This window comes from Periophthalmus magnuspinnatus, chromosome 20, assembly GCF_009829125.3.
Source record: "Periophthalmus magnuspinnatus isolate fPerMag1 chromosome 20, fPerMag1.2.pri, whole genome shotgun sequence".
Taxonomy (NCBI): Eukaryota; Metazoa; Chordata; class Actinopteri; order Gobiiformes; family Gobiidae; genus Periophthalmus; species Periophthalmus magnuspinnatus.
This window is the reverse complement of record NC_047145.1, coordinates 8983945-9010753: the sequence shown is the minus strand read 5'-3', so window position 1 is coordinate 9010753 and position 26809 is coordinate 8983945. Positions and strand designations below refer to the sequence as shown.

Below are 26809 nucleotides of genomic sequence, written 5' to 3'. Positions count from 1 at the left end.
TTACTTCAACACAAAACCAGCATGAGTCCATTTATGCTATGACTGCACGTGTACACTACTGTACAGTTTATACAAAAGATTATGATAGTTTACCTTTTAAAATTCTGACATCTGATCATCAAGGTATTTCATGAAATTGTATGTAAACATTTAGCTTATATATTTTTAAGTCTCTTAAAGTATGAACCTTTTGAATTTACTATAAAATGACTTTGTCTGCAAACCCTTAAAATGTATTTCTATATAGAGGAAATAATATAACCTGAATAATTGTCTTCCTTGCAACCATTTTTAAAAATTTGATTTCCAATAAATGTCCAGCACTTTCAGGTTAATTACAATGGCAGACTTATGGGATAATGTATCATCTCCTGTATGGATACTAATCTGAATGCAGTAGTCCTCTCTGGTGCAGAATCAGTCAGCAGGACGGTACGCCGAGACACAGGTCTGGGACACAGCATGCAGACTGATCTGCCTCACGATACTGGGCTCACCCAGTGCACCCATAAGCATCAACTCAACACACAACACACCGGAAAAGTCTAGATGGAGTGTCTTTAATAAAAAACATGGGCCTTATCAAGAATAAGTGATTTCATAAAGCGTGCCTCATCGACACGTTTACAGCTAATATATGTGCAGACTGTACAAACGTGATTATTAACACAGCAGGTGTGGGCCACAGGGCTTTACAAAACAACATGATTCAAACTAAGCAAAGTGTCCCTTTAAAGTGATACTGCCCCGAGCACAAAGTGACAGTGGACGATACATAGATTTGTCAATGTGAATTCTCCCACATGTCAAATTAAATACACACATGTACAGTGACTTTTTACTGGTTTTAAGACATTAAGACATTATGTATAGATATAGGAGCATTTACTAGACTGTACTGCCCCAAATCACATATTGTGGTTTACTTTAAAATCCAGTTAAACAAAATCTACAAAAATGTGCATAAAACTAAATTTGTCTGCAGTGTAGAAAGAAAAACAGATACACATTAAATAGAATTACTCTGAGGGGAACATAACAGATTGAAAATTTAAGAAAATCCAATAAAAGTTTGAGTGATTTTATAGTAGAGTCATATGGAAAACTACATTGCACAGTTAATGCTCAAACCTTACCATCATTCAATGTCTGTACATACAAAACAGATATTTAAGTTAGTAAAACAATGTCATAATCATTTTAAAATCTAAAACTTAATCTGAATTTGAGTGCCACATAATAGTGAAATAACTTCAATTTATATCATTATTAAAGATGCAGTATGTAACTTTTCTGGTAAAGGGGTCTGCCATCTGCTTGACATTACTTTTCCTGGAATTTTCCAGAGTACGGCATTAAACGCATCTCTTTCAACTTAATTCAAGCAAACTTGTGTTTATTGCCAGAAATTACCTTTGAAAAAAATAAAAATAAAATCTTACTGTGAGGAGGTTTGCCTTTCCACAGATCTGACTTGGCTTTGCAGCATCACCTACTTACTCCAGCACTAGATAATTTCGTGCCATACTGTGGAACAATCCATGCAAAGCAATAACGCTGCCATGGAGACAATCAGAAAGTTATACAATGTGATTTTAAGTAAAAAAAAATAAATAAAAAAAAAAGGTCAATCTGTACTGCACTGGCTGGTCTATATAAATGTTTAACTGTGAAAAATGACACTGGAATAGAAATATGGCTGGAATAGAAGTCTCATGTTAGCCATAAACTCATAAAGCTCCAACGGCTACTTAGCATTTCTCGAAAGTGGGATCTCGAGCGAATGACTGGTCTCTATTAGTGACCACTCCCTCATAAAACACTTGTGAACTTTTTCTTCTGACCACTACTTCGGATGGACTTTTACAAGTTATATTGGGCACCTCAACTGGGCAACTCAATGACATTTATTCAGTTACAGATACTTGAGCAACTTTTTAAAGGAACTGCACTTTCCTAGCAGCACATGCCTACTTGAGTAATATTTTTTACTGAAGTAAGTTTAAGGTTAAGGTACACATTTGACACATCCTTCAGTGCCTCTGTGGCATCTCCTCAGGAGCAGACTGCTCAGGGACTCATCTCTGCAAACTCCACACAGAACCTTCTGTGAAGCCTGAGCGACTGTGCTGCCAGTAACAGTACTAGTTTTGGTTCCTCTTCTCACTGTGAGTAAGTCTACAAGTGTCAAAAGATTTATGTTGACGATATGAAATTATTTAAATATTTCTATTCCTTGCATTCTTCAGATATCATTTAGTTTTTCTCATTTTTGTGTCTGTCCCTTGAAAATACCAGATTTTGTGCATTAGTTCATGTTCTATCCTTCCAGTCACTTCAAAGTAGAAATCAGATCAGACAGTTACTCTTACTTGCAGTAGTAGTTTTCCGAAATACTCTTACTAATCTCTTGGGCCACTACTTTATACTTCTTCTTGAGGAATATTATTTTGAAGCAATGTTACTCTTACTTTTTGCTATTCTACCCACCTCTGTCAACTGAAACGGGTGAAATCAATACTCAATCAGATGAATTGAAAACACTGCAATGAAGCAGACATGTGTCAAATGCCGCTACAGTCAGAGATATGTAGAAAAAACAACATTTCAAAAATATATTAATTTGTTTTAAATAGAAACAGTCAATGCCCTTTTTGTATCTGACCATATTTTGTTTGGAAGATGAAGTCTGGAAGTTAAAAGTGTTTTCTTTGCTGCCCATTTTCCCTTTAAGACTTGTGTTACGTTACAGAGAAAAATCGATCAATCCCTTTGGTTTCTAGTGGTCTGAACGCGTAAACACAACTTGGCGTCACAGTTACAGTTCTGGCAGAGTCGTCGTCCATACTTTGACAGTCCAGGCTGGTTCCACTTTGTGCTACTGACTAAACAAATCCAGATTGTGACCCGGGAAGTCCCAGATCTGGACCCAGACTAACCAATGATCCTTTCTACAGTTGGTCTATTCCCTTTCGTTGGACAGCGCAGTGATGTGAGACCGGATCGTGTGTACAGTATTGTTGTTTGTGCTTTGTGGAGCTCAGGAGTGGGTCCAGCTGACAGGGACCCAGTTCTCGTCCGTCTCGATGTGTTGGAGAGCCAGCTGGAGTTCGCTGAAGGCTGCGCACAGGTCATCGTTCACGATCACCTTCTCAAACAGGTGTCCGTACTGGGCCTCCATGAGCTGGGCTGTTCGGACCATCTCCTGGAAGTCCTCCTCCTGCACAAAACACCAAAGGTTTAAGTGTGTGTCAAAAAGAGTCATCTAAAAGGAATCATGACATGTCATGCTTCTCTTATATGATTTAGTTATGAGTTAGCCATACTATCAAGAATATATTGTTCTGTAAATCTGATTTTGATGTGATATTATGGTCATATCACTGAAGATTTATGATAGTCAGAGATTGATGGACTATTTTGATGACTTGAGAAAATTAGCAATAAACATGCCAATAAGACAATATTTTTTATATTTTTGAAATGTCATAAGAGCCTTGGCTCTGCTTTAAAAAAAAAGACTTTGGATTTGAGTTGGATCCCTGTGACTTGAAACAAGTTTATGCTTCTCCACAGAAAAAAATATTAAGCAATTGGACTGATTGTACTTTTGTTTTCTACCTTGTAAAATATGAATTTCTATGAGATACAATAACAACATTAACTCATACCATATTGCAACATTGTGAAGAGACATATTTATCCTCTAATTAACCACCAAAAACAATGACCTTTAGACTCAAAAAGCTTACAATTCAATACACTGTAAAATCTATAAGAAACCTGTTACTGTGAGATCTTTTACATGCACATACTGCCATTATATGCACATGTTCGATGACTACAACAAAAAGCATGGCCTTGAGACGTATGTTAGACCATGGTGCTCGGCCGCAGTAAACAAGGGCAGACTTGGGTTCACATGGTGTAAACACAAATTACACAGCCTTGAACACACAAATAAACAGAGCGTCTATGCGAGGCGTCTGGAGCGTCCATATACCCACACATGAACCCTGCTTACTGACCGACTCAAACGCCTGGGACCCAACGCCGACCTCAAGGAATTCTCATCATGTCCCGCTGCGAGGACACGCACTTATCCAATTCACAAGGAAAATAAAGGAGTCCTCAAAATAAGCAGCGTGACAACACGTAACCATCATTTAGAGAATATAACAGTGCCAGTCTGGGCTCACGTGTGACAGAGTGTACTAGTGCTGCTGTGTGAATCTGCAGGGACGGCAACTATACAACTCCATCCTCACTTAAACCCATTTGTACATTTACATTTATTACTGATTACAATATAGAGCTATTGATTTTTTCAGCTTTATGCCTAAATAGCACAGTCAGTAATTAAAAACTATTTTGTCATAAATACATTTTGTCAGACAAGCTTTTACGAGAAAAGCAGTAATATATTCAATAATATGTATTTTAAGTTTGGACATCCCTAATATTTACTTTCCCATGTATCGCTTTATCTTTATATTTGTTTTATTTTTGTTTTTGACTTTTATGTGAAGCACTTTGGTCAACTGATGTTTTAAATGCACCATATAAATAAAATTGAATTGAATAATATGGATCTGTGAAAAAGAAACACAAAAGGAGCAAAACACAACCCTGTGGAACTCCTAAATGGTCTTAGAAAACAAAGACAGTATTTGTTTTATTGCAAAAAAAAGCATTGTTTTTAACAATAAAACAAATATCCTCTTTAACAGGATTAATGTTAAAATTTCAATGTACTGCTGTCACATCCTACTCTGTAGGGAGGCAAAAATATCTGAATCACATGGCATGATAAAATACTTATTTCAATATTGTTGGGTAGCATGATGGAATCTAACTCTTGATTAGCCTTCAGTGCTCTCAAGCATTTACAGAATGCTACTGTCTATAAATGAAACAAAATCACCTAACGGTCGTTGTCCAACAACCTTTAGCTCAAACCTCATCCCAGTGTCACCGAGTACATGGTGAAAGAACAGGGTTGTTATGTAACATTTCTTGACTGGTTTGGAGTTTTCCAGTTCACTATGCAAATGAGGAGTACAGTAAAACGCCAAGCCGCAGCGCGTGAGGGGAGACCAGTGTCCGAATTTGAGCAAGGCTGTAGTATTCTGAGACGTAGTACTTTGAGAAAGAGCAAAGTTTTACAACTCGAAGTACTTAGTGAGTATTTCACTCAGAGTAGTTTGAGTGATATTGTAGTATTCTGGAACACAGTACTTTTAGCGAGGCTGCAGTATTCTCAGACACAGTACCTTGAGCTAGGTTATTGTATTCTGAGACATAGTACGTTGAGTGAGGCTGTAGTACTTGTAGTATTCTCAGACACAGTACTTTGAGCAAGACTTTAGTGTTCTCCTATGGAGTACTTTTAGTGAGGTTGTAGTATTCTCAGACACAGTACTCAGCCTGCCATCTCTAGAAGGTGGTCCGACTGCTGCATTGTGGTCCTGGCTCTTTCTCCATGTATTCAGTGTATCACATTTAGGCTCGTGTTTTCATTGGGAAGCCTCTTTGGGTAGATCTCTGGATGGATATAGTCTCCTCTGTAGTGTCTTCTTTGCCAAACACACAAATATAAATAGACAGATTGGGCACATAAACACAACCCTGTTCGACTTGAATGCTCAGTTTGTGGAGAGCGGGGGTTACTGGGGCTTTTCCACTTCGCACAGGATTAGCTGCAGATTCGCATATAAGGGACACTTAACCTGAACTGTACAGAGATGAATGAATGATTTTTGTTTAGTTTTTTTAGTATTCATACATTATCATTCATATGTTTTGACTCATTGTAAGACCTTTTTGTAGGACTTAAGTCTCCACGCATTCTCCAGAAAATGCCTGCACTACCTGACCTCATTTTTGGAGCTTAAAAATATATTCGGCATCATGTAATTGCAGTAGAGTTAGTTGGTTCACTTGCCCACGGTAACCAAAAAAGTCCTTGGCATGTCAAAATAGATATTTTGCAGTATCAGTACACTACATTCATAATCAATTATGAAACATAATTAAAGCATATTCAAAAAGTACATTAATGCCTGAATAAAGCATATATTATATACCTGGTACTGCTTTGCTTGTAATATTCCATAGTATGGCAATAGGCCAGATGTGTGGAGAGTGAAGAGGCAAGCCCATTCACAATAAGAATGCATGTTTTTCAAGGTATATTTTAGAAATAAAAATACATGTACGTAACCACAGTCAGAGCCACATATTCTGCAGTTTTGTACCCTTATATATAGCTTTACTCTGCTGACATAGTGTTGTTTATTGTAAAATCTATATAGTATAAATTATCTTGATCTTGACTTTGATTGCCATGTTCCTACTTTCCTGCTGTTCATGACCTTTGTGTTGCAACAATGTAATTTCCACATTGTGGGGCAAATAAAGGTTTATCTTATTTCATGTAATTAAATAAACCCAAGTAGTTTAATGCCATTCTGTGGAACAATTCAGGAAAAGTAATAACATATCCATGGAGGGTTTGGCCCATCTTTCAATGCTGCTGGGGCATCTCCGCTAGAGCAGTGGGTTCTGCAGGGCCATGATCTTGAACGCTTCATCAGGAGGACTATCTTAGCTCGAGGGTTTGACCTATTGTGCACGTTTGGGTTGATGAGGGGAAACTAGTGTCTAGAGGAAACCCACCCAGACATGGCAAGGAACATGTAAGACAAGCAGATGACATGCCCTGCACCAGAAGTTGTGCAGTTCACATATACATAATGTAGATTAGAGCTCGACTTATGACCAATTCTCTCTTCTCCATATCCCTGATACAGATTTTCCCATTTGAGTCTATCGTGTTGTTGGATTACAGTTTTTACTTAAGCCCCACCCTGATTTTATTGACCACATGTTTTACACTGCGTTCTCTCGTACATCAGTGAATTTCTTTGTCTGCTGCCACTGTACAAGACCACAGAACACGCTCTGTTAATGAGACAAAGATGGCCACTGAAACACATCTTTGAAAAGGTACATTTGTAAGACTTGGGAGAGCTACTAAAGAAAATATTTTGGATTATAGTGATTGTGTCTTATACTGGAGCCTATTGTTTCCCAGAGTCCCATAGGAGGTTGGAGCAGAGACTGGTTTTCACTGTCATAAATGTACTGGAGTAATAAAAGCTACAGTTAGGTTTGTTTTACACTACAGGGAGTTAAAACATGTGGTGTTATTTTTAAGAAGCACAATTCGAACCTCATGCTTTATGGGCAAATAAAATGCTCCTTCCGTACAAATCATATTCAGTAATATATGTAGTAGAAAATAGTTTGTAGACTGTGTTTCAAGATTCTCCAACTTATCAACCCAACTTTATTCAGAGGTGGGCTGAAGGGAAAGAAGTCTATCAATTGTGACTGGTCAACTATCAAAAAAATAATTGTAGTCATATTTTGATAATAGTAATCATTATCTGGACAATGCAGACTCTAACACACATGTGAAAGTTTGCTCGGGGCAAATCAGCTATGTGCTGAGACCTATGATTTTATTTCACATTTGTTTCTGAAACTTTAAAAACAGTAAGTTACTAAAGCACAGAATCTTGTGTAATAAACATGCTTTTTGGAGTTAAAACAACCACGTTATGGATATTGTTTTCCACATAGCTGGTTAGCTTCTGCGATGCCTTTGAACTCAATATTAGAATTTTTCAAAAAATCTATGAGAAAGAAGAATGGAAAATTTACTTCTGGAGCCAGAGCGGGCGGTCACTGATGATATATAAGAAATAACTAATAGAATAAATAAAAAAGTAGACAGCTTATTGTTAAGGCTTTGTTGCAGTACTACAGTATTTTCCAGTATTATTACTATAAGTCGCACTTTTTTTCATAGTTTGGCCAGGTGTGCGACTTATACTCAGGATGAGACTTATATGTGAAATTATATATAATATAGAAAATATATAATTTCACATCTTGGTTATTGTTACACTGACAACCGCGCCAGGGCACTGTAGGCTTGTACCAGTATGACAGCCATGTGGAAGAGTAAGTGACGCTTCATCTACCTCCAGAGATGGCGGAGTTGTTGTTCAGAAGCGACACTGAGGATGAAGAATTCAATGGATTTAGTGATTTGGAGTGAGATCGAGAGTAAACGTAACTTGTTTTTATGCTTTAGTTATCTGATTAACTGTTAATATCTTACGACAGCAGACCAGACATGTATTCAGTTCATTGTCTATGCTTCATGTAGCTGAATAAATATAAATGTGTTATGTCAGTGTGCTGTACTGATATTCCACCTGTTGTTCTCTATTTTATTATTATTATAACTTGCCTTTAAAGATAAGTCTGTTCTTGGTCTCAGATTTTGTAAAATACATTTCCACAAAAATGCTACTTATAGTCCAGTTCAACTTGCGTGACTTATGTTTTTTCTTCATTATTATGCATATTTTTATTATGCATTAGTTCGCTAGTACTCCGGAGTAACATATAGTCCAGAAAATACAGTAGTTAGCTTTGTATGCACTGTGATATTTATAATAATGTCAGTCAACTGTAAACTCAATTCATCTCAACATTTACAGTGGATTCTCCATATAATGAGCTTCATATCAGAATAATTTTAAGACTAAAGTACATCCTGTGATTGAGACCTAGATATGAGATATGAGGGACATGTGGTGTGCACTCACAGTGAAGGTTCTGCCATTGGCCTTCTCGTCCTTCCCAGAGATGAACTTGGCGTGTTTCCTGGTCTCCCTCAGTCTCTCCAGGGACGGAGGTTTGACAAAGACTACAAACGGCTTAAACTCCGCTGTCCTCAGGTGTTTTATCGACTGAAGAGAGAGTACACTGTTAGGTTAAAGAACACTAACACAAGTCAGTCTTTAACAAACGTTTTTATGCCAGATGCCCTTCCTCTCACATCCAGCTAGATTCAGTATAGTGCTGTCAAGTGTCTTCTCCAAAGACTCGACAACAGCATAGGTTTGAACCATTTAGTCCTTTCTTGGTGGGCAAACACTTAATCCACTGTAAATGTAAGGGTTCACTATGCAACATTTCTGGTGGAGGGTCCGCTACCTACTTGTCTCCATGGAGATGTTATTGCTTTGCCTGGAATGTTCCACAGTATGAAAGCAAGCCCGCTTACAGTGACAATGCATTTTTTTCAAGGTTATAGACAAGCCAATAACATCTTCATGGCATACCCTTCAAAAAGTTACATAGTGCACCTTTAAGTTAGTTTTAGTTACTTTTTTAAATCTCTTGCACAGTAGGATGCCCCTGGAAGAGCTGGAGGAAATGTTTTTTTTTTCCATAAAGTAATATCTAAAAATAATACATATTGTGCTTGTGTATATAGTTGTATAGTTGTATATAGTTATAATTTTCAGATAAATTTGAATATCAATTTAAAGTATAACATGGTTAAAAGTTGTAAAAGTTGATTTTGTCTAACAGGTCTGCTTTAACCAAATTGATTCATATAGGGAGTGCACTGGGTTTAGCAGAAGATTGTCAGTTCAAGACTTACCAAGCACAGAATGATGTGTAAATGGGCAAGTCACCTTAACCACATTGCCTACTACTTTCACAATGCATATCTGGTTATGACAGGAAGGGCATCTGGCATAAAAACTTTCCAAAACCACTACGTCATTATAAGTCTGTCACTTTAAAATGAATACTTTTTCCCTCTGAGCTATGCTAGGCTCACAGACAGATGACTACACTCTCACACTGCACTCTAGTTTGGCCTCTGCTCCCGAGGTGACAAATCCACAGCAGACAGGCCTTCTTCTCCGTGGTGGGACACTTGTTGTGGTCTGAGTGCTCTTTGTTCTAAACTTGGCTTCCACTGAACATCTCCTGCTGCTTTTGAACCAATATAAGCTGCTAAAAATGAACCATGGCGTGTACTTTAGCAGCACTTTATGTTGATGGAGAATGGGCGGTTGCCAAGTAGTTGGACAAAAAGTGTATTTCTGGCCCCAGAGTTTAAACGCAATTTCTGGTTAGTGTATGAGTGTCGTGAGTATGATCTTGATGCACAGTTTGTGTTTGTTTGTTGCCAACAGTTGCTTAAAACCACATTAACAGAGTTAGAGGAGGTGAAGAGGAGGTGAAGAGGAGGTGAAGAGGAGGGCAGAGGTGGTTATGGTGTTGCGTCAGACCCAGGCCCCTCACTGAGCTAACACACAGTTAGCTTGGCCCACAAAAAATGCACCACAATAACAACAGCCAAGAGAAGGCCTCCAAATTCTTATCAAAAGCTTTGTAATCTGGATCTTTTAAATCTTAAACGTAAACATATTTTCATACGTATATCAATGGTTAATTAATTTTACTTGTGAGTAAACAGCAGCAGTGCTTAGACCTCCTGTTTGAGTTTAAAGAGATCGTGGGTCTCATTGATTTGCCATTTTCCAAAGTTTACAACCAGGGACCAGGAAATAACTGTGAAAAATAATTAAATTATAAATATATTTCGGTCCTTTCAGAATGAAAGTTAAAGATTGTGGATACTAGGGGTCGAAATTAGTTTCCTGCAGGGTAGGTTGGCACTCCCCTAGAGATAGAGTGCACCTAGGGACCAGTCTCCACTTCTTGAGCTGCCATGCCATGCTAACCACTGCCAATCACAACACATTTATAGATGCAAGGTGGGTGAATTGTCTTGCCCAAGAACACAACTCCAGTGTTGTTGATAGTAGGATTTGACCATGATCAAATGGACTAAAAGTAAAGCAATATATTTTCTTTAATTCTTGTGCTTTTGTAAGTAACAAGAAGTAGCAGTTTTTGTATTCTGACAGTATTCTTTTAAGAGTCCCACACTGCAGTGACTGTCAGCAGTATATACTGTGCCAAGAGGCCTGATTTCACATGTGAACCTCAGTACAGCCACTTGATCCTCCCCAGACTCTGTCCCGGGCCGATCCCAGGACGCGGAGCTCCGAGTCGGGCCGCTTGACACCACGCCAGCCCCTTCTCTATAATGCAGTGTTTGTGCCTGGGTCATTACGCTGGGAGTGAAAACAAACAGGCTGACCAGAGCAGAGACCAGAGGAGGGACCAGTATTGGGGATGGGAACGCAGCTCGCTGCTTTGTTGGGGCTTAGCGACAAGCCACTGGTCGTTTGAGAAGAGCCTGAATGGCCGCCACCACCCAAGACACATAAGCCAAAGAGGAAATCTTCAAATAGAGGAAATTAGCCGTAATTGCTGCTTCAAAACAGCCCCCTCTGAGGCTCGCTTGGGTAACTCAAGCACCCAAGGCCTCCTGAATAGAACTGTGCGAGACGGTGGTAAATAGAAACCTATAGGAGGAGCAGGCAAACCATAATAAACAGTGATGCTGTCCAAAAATCATGGACTGGGTTTGAGAATGTATCAATGCAGCAAGAGTTCATATCTGATGAATTTTGTCCCATTTCTGAACTTCTACCATCAGTTACAAAAATATGCTATGTTGAACTAGCAACATATTGTAATTTAATAATATTTGGTGCAAAGAATGATGGGTAAAAAAAGCTTATTAGCATATTTCTAGACATAACTTGCATGATGGTGCTGTTTGTGTGTGCGAGACTTACATGGGGCTGGATGTCGATGAGGCACACTTTGTTCTTGGCCAGGACAGAGCGGATGGAGTCCAGGCTGGTCCCGTAGTAGTTTCCCTTGTACTCTCCATACTCGATAAACCTGGACAACAAACACTTGTTTAAGTGGACTGACGCATGTACACAAATCAGTACAATCTACAACTAGGGATGCAAAGATAACACTTTTTACCAATTCCAACCATTACTTTTACAGGATTCTTATACAGTAGTAAATCTAATTCATTTAAATGTTTTTTTATTATGTAGCGTTTTCACTTAATACTTAGTGGATGTTTGACATTTCTACAGAAATCGTTATAGTTATAATTCCATTGTCATTTAGAAGCACATTAAATACTTGCTACTGACGCTCTGCACCAAATGCCCAAGAGCTATTTTTAGCATAGCAGTGAGTGTTATCTTACTTTTACCATGGCCAAACTTTGACCATTATGAACATGTTGTATATTTAAAGGCTTAAATCCAGATCTATTCAATTGCAAAACAAACTTCTATGAGTCTTTATAGATTCTAAATACCACTTATCATAATATTTTCAGTAGCATTATATCACACTTCAAAATGTGTTATTGTGAAAGGCGTTACAAACATTCCAACCACTGAGACACCGATGTTGCAGATCATAACCTCCAATAGTGCTGTCGAACTCCAGTAACTAAGCAAGCAACATCAGCAGCAATCTAGTATCATATTGTAGTAATACCTTGAGAACAAATGAAATGAACTTGTAAAAAAAGACAAATAGATATACTTCTTTGTACATATCTGGGGAGAGCTTCATTATCACCCCTTCATCTGCAGACATTTAGACCATGTATATTTGACATAATGAGTTACACTTGGCCCCCTCCCACCTGTTTGTCCCACTGCGACCACAGGGACCGCAGCAGACTCACTTTTTTCCACACATAATCTGCTCGTTTACACCGCTCCGCCTCTGGGACACTCTAATAGGAACGATTTTTGGGATACAACACGGAGGGAAAAATTTGTTGGTGAGCGCCGTGAGGAGTGGAAAGAATTCTGGTGGTTATAAGGCAGCATGCTACAAGACCAGTGTCAGACAGGCTAATGCTATGTACGGCAGGTTTTATAGTAATTGGCCATGTTAGGACGGCTCTGTAAATGGGAGACAAATCTTTATGAAAGCTGGATTTGGTTAGGGAAAATGATTTAAAGGCTTTTCTGTGGCCAGTTTTAAAGGCACACCTAGGGATTAGTGATTGCTCAATTGCAGAGTTTAGCACATGGTGTTTTTATACACCACTTGAAACATTATACCCTAAATGGTGATGATAGAAAATGCAAAAAAGGGCCTTAAAAAACAGAAATAATCTGTTAGAATCATTTATTTAGTAGTAAACACACTTCTCGAGGAACGATACATGTTTATTATTAAGGTAGACTGTTTGAAAAAAAGATACTACAATCACAACCTGGGCTGCAAGTGCCTTAACCTGCAGATAGAGACCCCTACAAGTGCAACATGTGAAAGATTAATGATTGTCTGCAGGTGCTGGGGTTTAGGTAGTGAAGATTCAAATCAGGGATTCAAATCTGCGTTCTGATTGGATAATTGTCTAGAGAAACACAACAGAAAATTACAACATAACTAAATGACTAATGATTTTAGACATGTCTAGTGAATAAATCAGTAAAAGTTATATTTGATTTGTACATATTTACCTCATATCTGGGGACACATATCAAATCTTACATAGTTTCTTTAAGTTATTAGTAAGGACTAATAGAAACATAGCTGGCATTATGATAAGCATCAATTACACAGTCACAAAGCTGATTGTGATGCTCTAGAACACAAGAATATGCAATGCTTGTAGTGGAGGATTAGCTGATGTTTTGGGTTAATCGGAGAAACTGGAGCATGCATAGAAAACAAACCCAGACCCATAAGAATATGACACAAAACGTGTCAAGCTGAAATAAGTTTCCAACCTTCAGATAATTGCTCTAACCACCACTACCATGCCACTGTGTAAATCTTAGAAGCATGACTTATAACAATTCTTTCTACATCAATTTAAATGCATCTCATACACAAACTACAGTAAAGTCTAGTGGTCAGCAGCCTGTTGGACTTCCCTTGGGAAAGTAGTCCGGGCTTAGCACATGTCATGGCGTGAGTCCTGCAGACCTTTTCACGGTTTGTGCATTGTTCCTGCTGCATGCGACCAGCCCCAACACAAACAAGTTCCCTCTCCCTTCTCTCCCTCTCCTCTGCTCTCTCCCTCTCACTCCTCCCCTCCTCTTCCTATCCTCCTTTCTCCACTTCTCTCCATTGCCCTCCCTCGCTCTGCCTCCTCTCTCTCTCTCCTCTGCTCTGCGCCTTGTAATTAGTCCGACTGTCCCACGCAGTACCACATCATAGCTCCTCGCTCGCCCCTCCGACTCCACCAAAACATAGCATGCCTGGGACCTGCACCACAGCACGGAGCGGCGGACATCCCCACTCCTGATGTCCATCCTCTGCAGCCTCACAGTAATGCTCTGCAACATGGTGTAATAAAATCCTTGCTAAAGAAGGATATACTGAGACCGAGACACCAATACTGAAATAAAACTGCTACCAACACAACAAAAGATTAAGAAGACAGTTGATAAAGGTATTATAAATTTCAAAGTTCATGAAATTTTAGTATGAAATGTTTTCTGATGAATAATTGATTATGAATATGCTGTGTTTGGAATCCAGAACACAAACTCCCTCAATATTTTATGAAGATGCAAGCCTGGTGACTGGTGAATCTCCCAGAGTTCAGATGGGCATGATTGACAGGTGAATTAGCTAATCAGGGACAAGCATGGGCCATCCATATCAAAACATGTATGGCTGTTTACGAGAAAAAAAGGACAAAATATTACAGGAGATTGAAAAACAAAAATGACAAGTAACCAAGGAGCTCCTTTATTTCACATGTGCTGCTGAAATAAACACATCTGATTGGATCATCATGTTTGGTTCTGACTCAAGACATGGTTCTGTATAAATAATAATGAGATATCGTGCGTGTGTGTGCGCATGTATGTATGTATAATGTATATAATATAATAGATAATGTGTGTGTGTGTGTATATATATATGTATATATATGTGTATATATATATATATATATATATATATATATATATATATATATATATATATATATATATATATGTACACACAGAGATATTTTTACATCCCTACTACATTCTGAACTCTTGTGCAGGATGTAAACTTGTATAAAACTCTCCGCTCTCCTGTGGCCTGCTGAGCGTTCAGAGCCTGTATGCGTGACCTCATGTACATCAGACGCAGAGCTCGTGTGAGAGCAGAGAGGCATCCATCATCCCCAGACCATTACCACAGAAAAACGGTGCGCCGCAGAGGGGGAGGCTGTGGTGAGGTTGGATCAGAGCTCCAGGCCACGGAAGAGGAGGCCCAGGCAGGAGCACAGAGCAGGGGCCCGGGACAGAGCAGAGCCACTGTCTGGAGGTATGTGGGCTAAGCTGGTCAGATGCTCACACTGTGATACAGCTTTGAGGTCAACCGGAAAGCTTACATACCGGTTGCACTATGTAATGTCATAAATATATCTCTAAGACATGAATTGTTGTTATGTAATAAAACATAAGCTGTGCAAACCAAACAATAAAAAGATAATTGATACTTTGCAGTGACATTATGCTGAGGGTGTTCTACGTGTTCATCAGTTACCATGGAGACACAATGCACACATTAGTAAACTCTGACAAAAAGTTTTAAGATTGTCCTAAGACTCAAGACTGGATTTTCAAGTGAAAAACTACTCCTAGCTAGTATGTGACTATAATTTTATGTGTGGAGGATGTCTTTAACAGCACAAATCATCTCACCTGTTCCAACCAAGTCAGCTTATTCGGGTCAGATTGTGTTAAAACAAAGCTCAGATTAAAGTCTAACAAAGCCTCAGACAAATTAGTGCCAATGGTTAGCATCACACCTGCAGGCAATGTTGATGACACCAACTGCAAAGCATCAGTAGTCTTTCTCCAACTATCATCATGATTCATTTGCACATGAATGGTTGAAGTTGAGTTGGGTGAAGTTTCTTGCTGAATGATGCAACAGCAGTATGCGTTAGTGTCAGTTGCTCTGGTTAGTGGCAGTACAATATCACTGACTGAGGCTAAAAGGCCTTCACCAATGTGGAGAATGGAGGAATCAGTGCTACATTGGGGTTGAAGCAAGACCACCATGTACAATGAGAACTTGCGCCCAAAACACACTGCAGTCTGCATAAAGCTCCTGAGACATTGCACGGATGAGCTGATTTCCATGTTTGCTAGGGATACTGGTATCAAATATTAGCGCCGTTACTAAAAAAATTGCTGAATCAGGTATCAATTACATAATATTGGTTAAACTGATACTATATGTAAGAATACTATTTTACCAGTTGGCTGATTTTGGCCTAGAATGTCGCATAGTGTTTGAACTTTTATTTATACGAAGCTGTTCAGTAGTTATTTGAAGGATAAATAACACTTGCATAAAACAATTGGATCTCTCATAAGTTAACTGTGTTTTAAGAAAATAAGTGCCCTTTTCCATCCCTAGCACTGGCACTGGTTAATATTGGGTATTAATATTGGGTATCGGCTGATACTTCAAGTCAAAGTAAAGATATTGGTATTGAAACTGAAAAAGCTGGATCAGTCTGCATGATCTCTAGTCATGCCATGCTCTGGCCTGATTCAAGTTATCCATCATCATTCCTGCCCCCAAGAAGCCGCGGATCACTGGACGTAATGACTACAGGCCTGTAGCTCTGACCTCTGAGGTCATGAAGGCTTTTGCACGTATGGTTATGTCCCACCTCAAGTCTATCACTTCTCCGCTCCTGGACCCCCTGCAGTTTGCCTACAGTGTCAACAGGTCTGTAGAGGACGCATTCAACCTGGCCCTCCACTTCATCCTGAAGGGCCAGCACCTGGACTCCCCAGGAACCTACTCCAGGGTCCTGTTTGACCTCAGCTCTGCGTTCAACACCATCGTGCCTGCTCTGCTCTTGCCGTTACAAAGACACAAATGACCAAAATTGTGTGTGTTTTACACTTTTACAGAAATATTGCATCTAAGTATTTGAAATATCTCAGTAAGCCACTATATTCTTCCTGACTTAAGGCAATGTTAAACCTCTTCCCCCCTCTCCAACAGGGTTTTCCTATCTGCAGAGTGCTCATCCTTTTGCACACTGACGCCACATTCTGCTGTGGCCTGTTACATGTGAATGATGCCAGTCCACTACAAAGGCCCAGAATGTACAAGAGAAAATACAACCTCGTCCTCCAGCAGACAGTGAGATCATCTTTCCATCGCTCCACTCTCCCCTCGTTCGCATAACAAGCGCATTATTTTTTATTATGTTCTAAATCAGGAACAGAGTCACAGCTCATTCCTAGGCCATATCACTATAAGCCCCATTCACACATGAGGCCTGACCCGAGAATTTACCTGCATTTTGCCAGAACAAGGTCATGTGTGAACAAAGCCAGACTGACTGACTAACTGATTTCCCTGTATTATTTATCTGGCAATTTCCTGGGTAAATGAATAAACCAAGAAACCAAAACATAAGCCAAGGATATGCAGGGAAGGCTGGACTAGCCATGTGTAAATAAAGTCAGAACTTGGTTTCCTGGCTACTAGCATAATTTCCTGGTTATGCTTTGTGCTCCAATTCAATTTACATGATGCAGCAGTGTTTTTTCTATTATGTGAGAGAATGCAGAGAGCCAGACAGACATTCATAGACCCAAATTTCTCCATCACTGCCTGTTGCTACAACTCGATCACTTGGCTAGTCCAAGCTTTTGTAAAATCAAACGCTCCTTCACATACAAATCAATGGTGAAACCAATCCCCATATTAAAGAAAATGTATTGTTTATTTAACGATATTTATGTTATATATCTGGTCTCCTCACCACTAACATGTAAAAGAGGAGGTTTAGTGGTCACTAGATGTTAGACAGATATACACAAGTTCAGAAATCTCAACTGAAAGCAAAAGCTTTACACACCTGATTTCACCTAAATGTGGTTGGTGAGTTGTCATCAGCCAACACTTTCTGGGTTATTCATAATTAGCAATTTTTTGCAGGCTAATGCAAACTGCTGCACGAAAAAAACAACCAAAAATACAGGGGACTGGCTCTAGTGTTCTGAAACCTTCCTGGACTAGCCAAGTTGCTAAGTGTTTGATAGCATGAGCATTGAACTACTAATTATATGCCTATGGAGCCAAATGCCAGGTTATGTGTGAACCGAGCAGACCTGGCAATGTTCTGGGACTGGTGCATGTGTGAATGGGGGTCATTGCTCAGTACTCTGGCATTTTGTACCCGTCAATTTACTGGAAACTGCATACAAATGTGGCTTCGAACTCTCCTTACTTGTTATTGTGAATGTCGGTCTCAAAGAGGTGCTTGGCGATGAAGTGGTACTCTACCCCGTCACTCTCCTGGTTCTTCCTGGGCCGACTCGTGTCTGGAAGAGAGGGGAGGGGTGGTCAGGTCCAAACCCAGACTGGTGACTCAGTGTTGGGGCAGCGCATGTGATCTTAGCCCCTTATTAACATGAGCGGAGCGTGCAGCAGCGTGCCAACCCTTGTATATGTGCTTGTGTAATTGTGCAATAAAATACAACTCTGAACTGACAGGAGGTTTACAGTGTAGAGAGGTAGAGCTTGGTTCTCGCAGGTAATTGAGTTCTTGTTAAGATCAAGCTACTGTGGCTATAAAGCAGAAAGTGTGCAAAAAGAGAGAGGAGGGTCAGCACGTGTAGGGAACGTGTGAGGTAGAAGTAAGAAAGAAGATAGGAAAGAAGCTAGGAAAGGCCAGGGGACATGCTCCACAGGTCAAAGGTCAGGGGTTGTGAAATCAATGAGGAGCACAATGACAAGGCAAAGTAAACTGCTTAAACTTTTATCACTGGCAAACTAAACCAGTATGTTGTGAATGACCGCAGTAAACACTTTGGACACTGACCATGATAAAACTGTTACCTTGGTTGAATATGGTGATGTGAGAGACTTTCAAGACCCAAAGACCGTCAACACATCATACAAAACATCACATAATATAAAAAATGTATGAGTTTTTCTCTTCAATTGCAACAAAATTAAATAAATCAATATAGTAAAAAGTAGTGGGCTCAAAATTGAGCCTTGGGGCACTCCTTTGCTTAAAGTTAAAACATTTGATCTAAACCATAGACTGTATAAATAAGTGGAGTAAGGGAGTGTGACGTCATTCCATAGCGTTCTGTTCCAGTTAAGCTCATCGAGGCTAACAGTTATAGGCGAGAATTTGGACCAGAGTTGCAATGCTGTTGAATGTAATGCCCCTTCCCGGCCACAATGCTGGTTTAACAGGGGGTGGGTGCTTAGTAACGCTGTCAATCAAACCTGTTGCAAACGCTGGCAGGATTTGTCTGTTACTAATGTTCATAAGTTGATTTACAGACAAAACAGTCAAATACAAACACCAGGATCATGTAATGCAGATTAATAAGAACATTTCAAGAGCAAAGCGATGAGCCTGACAGTGGCAGTTCCTATTTGGAACACAGCGGCTAGCAAGTTAGCTATGTCCACTTATATATACAGTCTATGATTTAAACCCGTCGGCTACCACTGCCTGGGTTCTGTTTGAAAGGTAATTTTGGAACCAATTACATGTTACTGAATCACTTCTGTTGGGCTTGTCTGTATTATGAGTTCAATAGATCTTGTTTCTGAATAAGCCCACTTTGGTCATGCACAGGGACGGGACATGTGCTTGAATGAAAGCACTGGAAGTTTACAAAAGTCAGAGGTCAGTGGTTGGACAATGCAACTTTCCCTATTCTAAATCTTTCATCCTGACAGTTTAACCATGGAGCCGGACTTTCCTTTGCTGTGCTACAATTCCCACTGTTGAGGCCTGGCCCTGACCCTTTTTGTTACTTAAGTAAAAGTACAAATACAAAAGCCAAAAAAGAGAAAAGAACAAGTAAGTCATATATATATATATATATATATATATATATATATATATATATATATATATATATATATATATATATATATATATATAAAATCAATTCGGGACTTGAACTCAAAATGTGCAAAAAAATAACCATTCAAATCATATGAAAATTAAGTTCAGTTGAAATAAAAAATTATCCACTGTAAAAATACTACTTATATTATGCATTCTCGTGGCTTTAATTCCATTTAAACTTGCTTTGGTCACCTTGAGATAAGTATTTCACATTTTCTAACTTAAATAATGGCTACATTTGGAAAATGTATACTTTATTAACATCACCTCTTTTTCCAACAATGTATTTAGACACTGGAGCTCCCTCTGCTGTCAGCAATGGGAATTAACATTTAGAAAATAACCAACTGAAGTCCTTATCCCCATGATTGCTATGCTAATAGAGCCATGTGTTTGTTGTGAACATAATTTTGCCACAGAATGGTGTTTTATGGGCTTAAAAATGTGCAGGTCACACCAATAAGAGGAAATGCAAACAGCATATTTTTGAGTGGTCAGAGAAGATGACTTTAAATTAATGGATTAATGAAACAAGCGTGAATGAAACATAATACAATATAATATACATGGTTAAAATGCCAAAAAAGTCAATTTAGGATAATATGTGTTCTTTAAGCACTGATACCAAAAATTACAGTACTTTTGATTGTGTACTTTATTACTTTCCACCATTGCCTCCCTGCTCCACTCTGCTCCTGTGGGATTCATGGAAAACCATTGGAGTGATTTATCCGATGTGTCACTGGCTTGAGGGGGAGACACGGCCGTAAATCCAAATGTTGTGGAGAAGACACTGACGAAGATCAATGGTGGGCTGTCATCGGAGGCAGACAACATGAGGAAAACCACAGGGCATGGCCAGAGAGAGAGAAAGTACACTTCTGTCTTCTGTTTAGAGAGGAGGAGCAGTGCCCAAAGGAGGCCTGGGAACAACACACACTACATTTACATGCAAGCCAGGAAAACTGGATAACTGGCCTAATCCAATTTAAACAGGTTTTTCTAAATGCATGTAAACCTGGGAACTACGGTTGAGATGTTGTGAATCGACTCTCAAAGATCCCAATGACACATCTGGAGAAGCCAGTACGTACTTGGAAACCTACTGCACGTAACAATGCAGTACAATTTAGATTAGGAGCAGACTAGGAGAGGCATTCAACTGCCCAAGGTAAGAAACAGGAAAATATCAGACACGTGTTTGGATGTGTACTTGTGTACACCTATTTGTTTTCTTTTGACTGGTACAAGAATGGTCTAACAGTTTTGGCAAAGGCAATTTGATTTTGGTTTGTTAGTGCACTTGAATTTCTCTGTGCATGTAAACGTAGTGACTGTTTGAGAGGAAAAGCAATGCCCAGAGGAGGCCTGGGAACAACACTGTCTGGAGGACTTATTCACTGTCTTGTAAGGTATGATAACACAGCAATATGGTCCAAGCTTTCCAGCAATACGAGTGTGGATGTTTTGGGACAGTTCCAAGAAATGTCATCACAACTTGTATCAAAGTTTAATCTGTGTTTGCCAATGTTGAGATATAGCAAATGAAATGTTGGACTGTTGGATGTGGACATTTCTGGGCCAAAAATTTAGCCAACAAAACCAATTTTGTTTATGTCTTATGAACTTGATGCTGACATATAATTATGTTGCTCTTGAGAATGCTCTCGAAAAATAGATGCACTGATTTGCCCCGTTTTCACCAACACGATTACACGCTCGCTGCCCTGAACATACTTTGTTCTCCAGTTTTATTTTCTTAATTGATGATACACATAGGATTTGGCAGTGTTGTGCAGCTATTTTGACACAAATGAAAGACAAAATCTGCTGCTCGCTAGTGTAAAGTGCAGCTATCCATAGGGGGCTAACAGCAAAAGACATGACGTTTAATGCGTTTAATGTACCGTAAAGGGCTCCGCAATTTGAATATGTGGAAGTCAGTGGACTTCTTTCTTTTATCAAGTTGTTTTAGATCAATATTAGCCATTTAAAATGTCCACATTATAACATAATTATCTATGGGTGTCATATATTATACCTATATAGTAGACAAGAACATAATATATCAATAGTCAATTTGCAATTATTTACTTTTTTTAAGTATATTAGCACTCTGCATTTGACTCATCTGTTGTCCTGGGCAGATTTAGCTAAGCTCTTGGTCTGAAGTATGTAGAGGATTTGCCTCTAGTGATTAGGGCTATGTTAAGAATTGTGCGATATTAGGATTGGAAACCTTCAAAAAAAAAAAAAAAGCAAAGCAACAAAATTCAATAACCTTGGCATTTTAAAAGTTATGTTTTTCAGTTGACATCATCTTAAGTGTTCACTGGTCAGAACACGTCTGGGCTGCATTAAACGCTCCTACACAGGTCACATTTGAAAACAATTAAGCACAGCGGTGGAAAAAGTCAACCATAGATTGCAGTTTAATAAAAGCAGCACTGCGGGTGTCAGCTCCGTGAATGGGACAAATCCATTAGTCTACTATGGCATGTTACAAACACTATAATTAATATTAGGGGACCCCAAATTTCCTTAAGCCTATTTACAGTTTGACTCACAGCCCCATATGGCAACTATGTAATTATATGTGCCACTGCCTGGTTCGAGTGCGGAGCGTGAAAGATTTATTTGTCTCGATGTGTTGGCTTAAGCTACTGCTGCGAAAGTACAATGCAGTCTGAAGAGTCAAGTGTTGCCAGTGAATGAAGCAGTGGACTGGCAGAAAGCGCCTGTCCGTCCATCAGAAGGCTGACACTAACAAAAGGCAGGCTCGAGTTACCTGTCCACTTTATTAGGTACACCTGCTCCACTTATGGTTTAGAAAGATCCTATCTGAAAATCGCATAATAGAGAAAGGACACATTTAAAGCTTAAACTAAGCATTGCAGAGGAAAGATAGATTCTGATAGACTTTGAATGTTGTATGGCAGTTATTATTTTTGTAGGTCTAAAACCAGAAAGTAAAAATAAAATGGTAGCACTTTATAATAACTACTGATTAAACTGGGTCCGAAGTGGAGTCACGCATTTGTTGGTACTGCCATTTTGAGAAGTGAAGTTGCTATGGTGCGCTGTGAGCTGTACCAACAAGTCTCAAAAGAATGGATTATTGTTTTAAACCCTGTACATGGACGGAAATGGGTTAACACCATTAGGAGAGATGAGTTTAACACTTGTTCGCTAACCCAGGGAGTTGCTAAAAGTGGGTAGTGCTTCTTTGTTGCTAAAGCTAATAAACATGTAGTTTATATAAAGTGGCAGAAATGATAATAATAATAATGCTAACAATAAACCAACAATAATAATAATAAATAAGATGAAGAATGTGATCCATCTTTGTTTTTATATGATTTTCCGGCATGTGGCAAAGGAAGAGAAGGAGGGGGCTTAGTATTCAACCCCATCTCAACTACTATCCATTACACCAGTTACGTAAGGTAGATTTTTTGGTCCCTGTAGACCAACTTGTCCTCTGCTTCTGACCACTCTGCTAGCACTAATGGTGTGTTCAGCCTTTCAGAAGCAGTGGGCGACCAGGGGACCTTCTCCAGCTCTTGGTCAGAAGGATTAGACTGCTGTGCACGTTAGTGGATTGGGGCAAGGAAAACAACCAGCAGAAACCTATCAAGGCACACGGAGAATAGTGTTGTTCTGATACCATTAAAAAAAAATCACATCCGATACCAATTTTTCGCCTCAGCGTATGTGCCGATACCGGTCCAATACCGCATAGTTTGAAGAAGTACACTAAAGCTACTCAATTTTATTACAGCACAAAAAAATAACTCTAGTAAAAGGATATCTCAAAAGAAGATCTACAAGGATAAAAGTACCATTTTAAAAATGTACTTTTTATGAGGAATTGTGCTGATTTAAGTACCACAGTGCATGCATAAAAAACAGCAGGACGCCTGTAAGTAGATGCTCATGCTCAGAGTATATGCCTCAAAGGCTAAACGAAGGTATAAAAAAGGTAACACAAATGTATTTTCTGTCATTTGAAGCGTGTTTGAACATTGGAACAACCCTAAGCAGGAACATGTAAACTCCACACAGAAAGCCTCTCTCAGCGCTCCTCTTGATGTGCGGCAAAAGTCCTTGTAACCTTTTTATGGTAAGGCCAATAAATAATGCTAAGTGTAAGTGTGTAAGTGAGACGACCATCACTCACACTTTGAGAGCTCCACTAGGGCGTTGAGGCTAAACACGATTCAGTAAAAGTGCTTGTGTTGATTTGTTGCTAAAAGCTAGCTGTGGGCCGCCGTACTGCTGGAATCTGATCTGGCGAGGAGCGCACTTGTGTGGGAGAGTGTTGGGAGCGTCCCTGGGGGAAGTGAAGCAGAGTGTGAACGGATGTAGACAAGGAGCCAGTCAGCACCACTCCCCTGACGACACAGCTGGAGGCCAGTATGGACAGACATGTAACAGGCCCACTCTTAAAGGTACACTGTATACAATTAGAACAACCCTATTGTGTTGTGTTTAGCTACATGTCATCCTGTGTTACTCATTGCCCTTAATGCACAAAATAATAGTTGTGAGACGGAAAATGTTTAAAGACAGAGGATTACACTTCTATGGGTTATTAATTGCTAAAACATAGCATTTTATAAGCCACCAGGTTACCTTTTATTATTTTGAACATGCTATATTTGCTGAAAACAACGAAACAATTAAAATGTTTAATACGTTTCAGTTTTGTTTTCGATGCCCTGAGCCTCCCCTTCCTGTTTTTAATGAGAGAACAATGTTATAACATGGTAGTTGAATGTAATAGAAAAAGGTACTCTGTTTTGAGAAAATAGTCATTTGACTACTGGCTTGAAGAAAATTTATTCTCTGACCAATCCTTCAGCACTGCAGGGTTACCTATAGAGGGCTGTCGGCAAATACAATCATCTGGGATCCTTCTTTAGTTCACAGAGCTTTGTTAGGGGCATCTAGCTGGCATCTTTTACATAGGTTTTGAGTCTATTAAGCCTGTTTTTTGCTACCTCTGGAAGTAAAAAAAAAAAATCTTATTATATTAAGACTCAGATGTTCAGAGTACCAACTGCTGGACTGGTAACATGATCCTCATTTTGACAATGTGGAAGGAGAGAATGATGGACAGTGCTGTGTGTGAAAAGATATTGGAAAGGGTAAATGTAATGAAGTATAAAGGATGAAGCAGTGCCTCAAACTATGTTTGAGTAGCTCATGTTATGAGATGGTTGGTCTTCTTAAGTCTTCATGGCTGTTTCACACTTGATTTCCATGTCAGATGTGTGGAGTGGACTTACGAGGGATGGTGACGCTGAAGTGCTGAGGGTCTGAGATGAGCAGCTTCCTCTTCAGAGCGTTCATCCCGACTCCAGTGGGACCTGCCAACACACACACAAACATGTAATGAGATTAAGTCACTGTTTCCATTTACATGAGAACTCAGAGTCAACCAAACTGTCTTTGCCCCAGGCCACTTGTCCCAGTCAACAGCTGGTCAAATAACTAAGTGGGTGCAAATGGGGTTCTACGAGACATTCAGGTGTGTCTAGTAATTGCCTTGTGACTTATACTTATCGCACAAGTTTTGAAGTGCATGTGACAGGTTAGTTAGCATTAACAGTTTTATTTTATTGCATTTTGGATGGAATTTTTACTGTTGATGACATAGGTAGAGGTATTCCATTTTAACACGTAGCACTACTTCCTGTATTGTTGTTTTCTTTTTTTTTCTACAAACCGCCACTTAACCGATGTAAAACTATGACAAATATTTACCACAGGTACTATCCCACCAAACCAAGTCATAATTAGAAAAACATGAAAACCTGTCATATGCATTAAGGTTGACAGAATATCGAAAATCCGATATTAATCAATACAGCAAAGAGCAAGTATGGATACTAAGAAAGTCACATTCACAGTGCAGAAATGAACCTTTCCTGATGAGCTTTAGAATGATGTTGAGCTATATCAGAACAAGTATAAGTCACATAGACTAGTATACGCTCCTGGACCACTGGAACTTACCTGGGCAATTGAGGCATTACACAGATATAAGACCAGATGGTAATATAATGGAAAGTACTACAATTTAATGTTGAAAGTCCCATTCCATTGTATAAATAAAGTGCTTTTCATTATCATTGTGGTGTTGGAATCTGTCTTGAGTATCGATTCTATTCCTTAGTAGTTGCTTGACTCTGTAAAGTTTCTGCCCTTTTTTTTACAGTGTATGTTGATGAATGTTTTGCTGTATTCTAATCAATCTACCACAGTTTACAGTTCATTTACAGTACCATTAAAAGCACTGGCAGCACTCGAAAGCCCCAGCACAAAGAATCGATTAAGTCTTTTTCCACTGGCTCTGGGCTGAACAGTGTGTGCAGACTTGTGTCACTACAAACGCTCCATCTGGTTAGAGCATTAGTTCTACAGAGCGGTGGACTGCACTGGAGCATAGGCCTTCACATTCTATTAGGAGTGGTTCTGTTCGGATTCGGGATCAGACCAATGTGTCAGTCCATTTTCCTTTAACTCAAATTATACAGTCTCCTAAAGCCAGTCTTGGTGCGTGCTATCAGGGGTGTAACGTCATGCTAATCTGGCAGCAATATTAAGACAGTAAATTATAAGAAGATTGGTTTAAGTCATTACATTAAAGGTCCTATATTAAGCCATATTAAAATGTTGTTATGTCATCAAAAACATACCCATGTTTGAATAATCCTGCATTCACACATATTTGAATAATTCTGCATTATTAGTCTGTCTACATCTCCAAAGCTCAAAATGCTCTGTTCCACCTTGTGATGTCATGAAGCATGTTTCAAATAAACAGCTACCTTTTACCTTTAGTTCAGTAGAGATGGGCAATTCCAGGGCTGGAATTATTCATGTGATGCTAATGAAGGTGTATAGACAGCACACAGTATACCACTTCCTGTATCGCCACATGACATCAGAAGGTGTAACAGTGAGTGTTTTCTGTTTGAGAGAAGAACTCAAGCTAAATATTAAGGACTTGTGTGTTAAACATGTGTGAGTGAAACAAAACACAACTTCGGCAATGTTTTTGATGTGGAAACAACATTATGACTTAGATTAAAC

The 26809-nt window shown here is 39.2% G+C and overlaps 1 protein-coding gene across 2 annotated transcripts in view; it reads right to left on the bottom strand.

Moving 5' to 3' along the window:
• Nucleotides 1-544: 544 nt before the first annotated feature.
• mpp7a (MAGUK p55 scaffold protein 7a) overlaps nt 545-26809 on the bottom strand; it is a 204873-nt gene continuing 178608 nt past the window's right edge. For both annotated transcript variants that reach the window (XM_055230120.1, XM_033985906.2), the window contains 5 exons: nt 25000-25080; nt 18059-18152; nt 11592-11700; nt 8685-8828; nt 545-3220 (listed from right to left, as the gene is read on the bottom strand). In XM_055230120.1, coding sequence (XP_055086095.1) covers nt 3041-3220; nt 8685-8828; nt 11592-11700; nt 18059-18152; nt 25000-25080 — 608 coding nt within the window. In that variant the 3' untranslated portion in view covers nt 545-3040. The remainder of the gene's footprint in view (nt 3221-8684; nt 8829-11591; nt 11701-18058; nt 18153-24999; nt 25081-26809) is intronic.